We start from the raw sequence: 7,257 nt of genomic DNA on the forward strand, positions 1-7,257 counted from the left end.
GGCAGCATCTGTGGAAACGATGAGTCGATGTTTCGGGCCGAAACCCTTCATCAGGACTGAAGAGGGAAGGGGCAGAGGCCCTATAAAGAAGGTGGGGGGAGGGTGGGAAGGAGAAGGCTGGTAGGTTCCAGGTGAAAAACCAGTAAGGGGAAAGACAAAGGGGTGGGGGAGGGGAAGCAGGGAGGGGATAGGCAGGAAAGGTGAAGAAGGAATAGGGGAAAACACAATGGGTAGTAGTGGGTAGTGTTTCCACGGATGCTGCCCGACCTGCTGAGTTCCTCCAGCATGTTGTGAGTGTTGCTTTGACCCCAGCATCTGCAGAGTATTTTGTGTTTAAATATCCCAGTGTCTATCAAGCTACTATATACGCATTAAACTAAGCAAATAATTCATTTTGGTAATCTAGCTCCTTGCTGTCAACAGGTACTGATTCCTTATAATTATCTGCAGTCAAGATTTGTGATAAAAAGAAATAAAAAAGGGTCTTTCATTGTTACTGCTCAAAATATTGGAATACCTTTTTTAACAACACATTGAGATTACCTTTACAAAAAAAGCACTGGCAACTCACTGACAACAAGGGTGGTACAGTAGCAGAGTGGTTAGTGCAATACTTTACAACAGCCAGCTGTTGGATCGGGAATCGATTCCTGCCACTGTCTGGAAACAGCCAGTGCACTCCCCCCGTGACCATGTGAGTTTCCTCCAGGTGCTCTGGCTTCCTTCTCCGACGTTCCAGGGATATACGGTTAGCGAGTTGTGGGCATGCTATGTTTGTGCCAGAAGCGTGGCGAAACTTGCAGGCTGCACGGCACAATCCTCGCTGATTTGATCTGATGCGAAGGATGTATTTCACTGTACGTTTCAATGTACATGTGACAAATAAAGCTAATCTTTCTATTTATTTTATTTAGAGTTTGCTCAGAAAGTGATGTCTGCAATCCACACCTTACATCTGAATAAACACAAAGTACTCATTCTGTCAGTTGCCCCCCATGGCCAATTGATGTAATGGCCACTTGAGCAACATTCATCCACACAATGCCTAACTAAATCAGGAATCCAAGCCATACTTCCATCTTGAACTAAGTCCAAGGACTTACATCAATAAGTGGTAACTATGTGAATAACCTGTCATTTCTTGACATTGTATTTAGTGGTTTTGGGTTCCCATAAAAGCATCAGTCAAAGTCTAAAACATTTGTTGCCTTAACCTAGCTTAAACAAAAGTAGATTTCTCATTTTATTACAGATCTTGCCTACTAATAATTATGAGGAATTAATACCTGTTGACAGTGAGGAGCATGATTACCAAAATCAATTCTCTATTTAGTTTCATGTATATAATCAACAAGCTCCAAAACCTGGGCCTCTGTACCTCCCTCTGCAACTGGACCCTCGATTTCTTCACCGGGAGACAATGTCTGTGCGGATTGGAAATGCATCTTCGCCTCTCTGACAACCAATACTGGCGCACCTCAAGGATGTGTGCTTAGCCCTCTGCTCTACTCTTTCTACACTCACAGCTATGTGGCTGGATATAGCTCAAAACCATCTGTAAATTTGCCAATGACACAACTTTTGTTGGCAGAATTTCAACAAGATTCTGGAACAAGATAGATCATCTGGTTGAGTGATGTTGCAACAACAACATTTCACTCAATGTCAGTAAGACCAAGGAATTGATTGTGGACTTCAGGAAGAGGAAGTCGATGGAACACACACCAGTCCTCATTGCGGGATCAGTAGTGGAAAGGGAGAGCAGATTCAAGTTTCTGGTGTCAACATCTCTAAAGGTCTATCCCGGGCTCAACATAGTGATGCAATTACGAAGAAGGCACAACAATGACTATATTTCATTAGGAGTTTGAGAAGATTTGGCATGTCACAAATGACACTCACTAATTCCTACAGATGTACCATGGAGAGCATTCTAACTTGTTGCATCACCATCTGGTATGGAGGGGCCACTAGGTAGGAAGAAAGAGCAGAATGTTGTAAGCTCAGCAAGCTCCATCACAGGCACTAGCCTCCCCAGCATCGAGGGCACCTTCAAAAGGCAATACCTGAAAAAGGCGGCATCAATCATTAAGGACCCTCCATTATCCAGGACGTTTCCTCTTCTCATTGCTATCCTCAAGGAGGAAGTACAGGAGCCTGAAGATGCACGCTTAATGTTTCAGGGACAGCTTCTTCCCTTCTGCCATCAGATTTGTGAATGGACAGTGGACCCATGAACACTGCCTCACTGTTTCCCCTCTCTTTTTGCACTAATTTAATTGTATATACACTGTAATTTATAGATTTTTATTACAATGTATTTCAATGTACTGCCACCACAAAGCAACACATTTCATGACATATGCCAGTGATATTGAACTTGATTCTGATTGTAAAGTAGTTTGAAAGACACTGGGATATTTAACAAGCTCTGGAAATGCAAGATTGAAGTGTTAGAGAAAAGTGCAATATATTCTTGTTAGTGTAGCAGAATTGTTAATGAGATCTGGTGGTTGTATGCTTAAAGCTCAGTTAAGCAACTGCATGAGATTTCTATTATGTATAGGAGTACAGTGTAATGCAGTTCTGCTTCATTTAGACAAGGAAGCAACCAAAATCTTCACACATGCAGAAGTCTTCCTTGTAGAGAATGCTATAACCATGTTATCTGTAACTATAATGGAATGTAATTTTGTGGTCTATATACTTAGTCTATCCCCAATTGTCCTTACCCAAAAAGCTTTTCTTGTGTTACAAATCATCTGCAGTGGCTCTAAGTCTGTGCATGTTTGGCCAGAACCCTCCATTCTCACTGACGGTGTTATCCATAACTCAGCTGGATGTAGTCTTGCCTTTCTCACTAGATTTTGGGTCTAAATCAGACTCCAGAGGACTGCGCGTGCACTAAAAAAACTGAGCTGGCACACTATAGTGGTATTAAGTAAGTGATGATTGCAGACATACTGCCTTTTGGTGAAAACAAAAAGAGGTCCATCAGTTTTCTCTCATAGATACCAAAAAATTATCCAAAAGAAGGTAAATTGTCCCATGTAAAGTAAATCAACAAAATTCAAGTATAATCAGATTATCATGTCAATGTTATATTAATGCTTGTAAGAACTTGCTCTGCACACTGCCCTGTCCTTATGCTGCAAGTGCACATGAAACTCTAATTAGTTAAGAGTGTTATCCTTAAGTCACCATGTAAAAGCGGCTCTCCTCTTAATCTTTATTTACTATGCAGAATTTATACTACAAATTATTTGTAGTTCTCAGCTGACACCAGGATTTCTCTAGTTTAGCAAGCCGAAGGTCTTACAATGCAGAGTGTGTAGGAACTTCTCAAATGGAAAGCTCATCGACATACTAAATTTCTGGTAATAGCATACTTTAGAATGATCGTTTTAAGTGAATACTGTACTAGAACTTAAGCTGCTCCGTCAGTAGAGAACTAAACCTGCCACCCACGGCAACCACATAACACGACGATATTTTCACTTTTCAAATATCACACCAATGCCAATAAAGTATATGTAAATTATATTGGTTTATTCATATATTAAATGCATACATATAATTTTGAAACTTTATGAAGAAATATATAGCAATATCTTTAGTAACAAAAATCACAAAAGTGCATTGTAATGTAACATTTATGTCGAGTTCAGTTACTTTTAATCACTGACCTGCAGTGAAGATTAACCTTAAAGAAATCAGTAACAAGAATAATCAACAAAGTGCTTTGCAATTAAAAAATAATGAGTATGTTCTTTTTACAGCAGTCTTCTGAGTAGTTCATTTCATGGTAAATCACAGTGATGCTCCTCAATAAGAGCCTACAATACATAAATTAGTCTCTGAAAATACCTTCACCAAGTTAGTTCCAAATAAATCACTGGAACTTTTTATGTAGTGTGGTGTAGGTTCCCAGGAGCCTGTCGCAGTGTGTGAAGTAGGGAGCATAGTTGATTTTGAACTTCATGTGGTGCAGATCATGATGAGGAGCCCCTCCGTACAGTCCAAGCGGCACCAGCCTGTGCGTGGACCAGGGGAAATCGTAGCCCGAGTGGACCTCCACCGACAGCCAGATATTGATGGTAAAGAAGAGGAACCTGGTGAGAGGATGGCAGCCCAGCATTGCTGGGTTGACAGCGGCGATGAATCCCAGCGAGAGGGTCTCCCAGGCACCCGTGTACTCGGTTGTAACAGCGAAGGGGGCCGTGTACTTGTGGTGAACTTTGTGGAAGGTTCGGTAGAGCCAGGGCACCTTGTGATGGAGGACATGCCAGGCGAAGTACTGGAAGTCGAAAAGGAGGAGGCAGGCCACGATGTCAAAAAGCATCTTGGGCAGCTCAGGCGCAGCGAGCGGCAGGTCCATCGGGCGCCAGTACCAGTGCGCCACTGACACCGGGAAGATGTAGAGAATGTGATTGTACAGGGTCAGCGCCAGGCAGTTAGCCATCATCTTCGCATTTGGATCGTTCTGTGTCTGAAGCTTGCATTTCCGCAGGAAGGCGACCCTTGGAGCCAGGAAGTCCAGGACAGTGTAAGGCAGACAGAAAGCGAGGTAGCATCCCAAGGAAAAGCTCACAGGGAAGAAGGGCGACTTTATCCAGCTGTCCATGCTGCGCATCCAATCCCAAACCGGCTGTAAACAGAGAGCGGCCGGAGGCAATGAGCAGTTGCTGAACTCAGGCGTGAACAGAATGTTGTTATTCATTGTGACAAGGCACGTGTATCTTCTAGTGCTGGGCACGCCGCTGTTCTCTTTTTATGATCCTCGGGCGAGGCGGAGCCATCGCGTCATTGATGAGGGAAAAAGGAGTTCCTCTTTCCGACAGGAGTTAAAAAAAATCAGCACGTCACTATAAAACACATATGTGGTCTGGAGCAGTAGATATTGTTGCAGGGTTCAGTTGTTGTATGACCGGACTCTCTGGAAAAGTGCCAAAAAGTTTAAACCATTTGTCTTCTCGATTTAATTTAAATAAAAATAAATTTCTCTTCTACCACAAATCTTTACTGACAATTACGAGGACACGGTATCTGATGACAGCGAGAAGCATGATTAGCGAAATAGTTTCTCCGTTTAGTTGGATATATCCGTTATAACGTAGCTCGAAAGGTAGTGGGATATTTAATAAAAAATAATAACTATTTATTGAGCACACAGGTGATGTAGTTTGAAGTGCTTATGTAGTTTAAAGTTTAAAATGAAAAAAAGTACAAATATTAAAAAGATAAAACGATGTGAGTTAAAAGAAAGGTTAAATAAATAGGCTTTGAGCTGCCGTGTAAAATTGTCTACTAACTAATTCTGCATCCCTTTAGCTTTACGTATGAATTCCACAGTTAGGAGTGCTGTTCAAAAACGCTATACAGTATAACACTAAAAATATTTAACCGTGGTTACCACAGGTTCTGGAAATACGAGATAGAAATGTTGTAGAAAACGTGTAAGAACTTCTGCATGGAAACTCAGCGTAAAGCAATTCTGCTTCGCGTATGCAAGCAGCCAACCAAAACTTTATAACGCAGAAACTTCCTGGTAAATGTGGTTGGTTAACCACATTTTCTATAACTGTAATGGACTGTAATTTTGGGGATCAAAGTAAATTTATTGACGAAGTATATACATATACAGTGGCAAGTGTGGGCACCCCGGTCAAAATTTCTGTTACTGTGAATAGCTAAGTGAGTAAAAGATGACCTGATTTTCAAAAGGCATAAAGTTAAGGATGACACATTTCTTTAATATTTTAAGCAAGAAAACTTTTTTATTTCCATCTTTTACAGTTTCAAAATAACAAAAAAGAAAAAGGGCCCGAAGCAAAAGTTTGGGCACCCTGCATGGCAGTACTTAGTAACACCCCTTTTGGCAAGTATCACAGCTTGTAAATGCTTTTTGTAGCCAGTTAAGAGTCTTTCAATTCTTGTTTGGGGGATTTTTGTCCATTCTTCCTTGCAAAAGGCTTCTAGTTCTATGAGATTCTTGGGCCGTCTTGCATGAACTGCTCTTTTGAGGTCTATCCACAGATTCTCGATGATGTTTAGGTCAGGGGACTGTGAGGGCCATGGCAAATCCTTCATCTTGCACCTCTTGAGGTAGTCCATTGTGGATTTTGAGGTGTGTTTAGGTTCATTATCCTGTTGTAGAAGCCATCCTCTCTTCATCTTCAGCTTTTTTACAGATGGTGTGATGTTTGCTTCTAGAATTTGCTGGTATTTAATTGAATTCATTCTTCCCTCCACCAGTAAATGTTCCCCGTGCCACTGGCTGCAACACAAGCCCAAAGCATGATCGATCCACCCCCGTGCTTAACAGTTGGAGAGCTGTTGTTTTCATGAAGTTCTGCACCCTTTTTTCTCCAAACATACCTTTGCTCATTGAAGCCAAAATGTTCTATTCAAAAGGTTCAAAGGAACATCTAAACAAGCCTGATGCATTTTGGAAACAAGTCCTGTGGACTGATGAAGTTAAAATAGAACTTTTTGGCCACAATGAGCAAAGGTACATTTGGAGAAAAAAGGGTGCAGAATTTCATGAAAAGAACACCTCTCCAACTGTTAAGCACTGGGGTGGATCGATCATGCTTTGGGTTTGTGTTGCAGCCAGTAGCACGGGGAACATTTACTGGTAGAGGGAAGAATGAATTCAATTAAATACCAGCAAATTCGGGAAACAAACATCACACAGTCAGCAAAAAAGCTGAAGATGAAAAGAGGATGGCTTCTACAACAGGATAATGATCCTAAGCACACCTCAAAATCCACAATGGACTACCTCAAGAGGCGCAAGTTGAAGGTTTTGCCATGGCCCTCACAGTCCCCTGACCTAAACATCATCGAGAATCTGTGGATAGACCTCAAAAGAGCAGTGCATGCAAGACGGCCCAAGAATCTCACAGAACTGGAAGGCTTTTTCAAGGAAGAATGGGCGAAAATCCCCCAAACAAGAATTGAGAGACTCTTAGCTGGCTACAAAACGCGTTTACAAGCTGTGATACTTGCCAAAAGGGGTGTTACTAAGTATTGTCATGCAGGGTGCCCAAACTTTTGCTTTGGGACCTTTTCCTTTTTTGTTATTTTGAAACTATAAAAGATAGAAATAAAAAAGTAACCTTGCTTAAAATGTTAAAGAAATGTGTCATCTTTAACTTTATGCCTTTTGGAAATCAGGTCATCGTTTACTCGTTTAGCTATTCACAGTAACAGAAATTTTGACCGGGGTGCTCAAACTTTTGCATGCCACTGTAT

The 7,257-nt window shown here is 41.4% G+C and overlaps 1 protein-coding gene across 1 annotated transcript; it reads right to left on the minus strand.

Annotated features, from left to right (window-relative positions):
- Nucleotides 1-3,551: 3,551 nt before the first annotated feature.
- On the minus strand, nt 3,552-4,732 carry ch25h (cholesterol 25-hydroxylase). The gene has a single exon (XM_063071172.1). The coding sequence runs from the start codon at nt 4,718-4,720 to the stop codon at nt 3,893-3,895; it is 828 nt and encodes a 275-aa protein (XP_062927242.1). The 5' UTR covers nt 4,721-4,732; the 3' UTR covers nt 3,552-3,892.
- Between the last annotated feature and the right edge of the window lie 2,525 nt (nt 4,733-7,257).

The sequence above is a fragment of the Mobula hypostoma genome, chromosome 19 (assembly GCF_963921235.1).
Source record: "Mobula hypostoma chromosome 19, sMobHyp1.1, whole genome shotgun sequence".
NCBI lineage: Eukaryota > Metazoa > Chordata > Chondrichthyes > Myliobatiformes > Myliobatidae > Mobula > Mobula hypostoma.

What these genes read in the sequence shown, in the direction of transcription:
- ch25h (XM_063071172.1), bottom strand. Translation starts at nt 4,720, where the DNA reads ATGAATAACAACATTCTGTTCACGCCTGAGTTCAGCAACTGCTCATTG.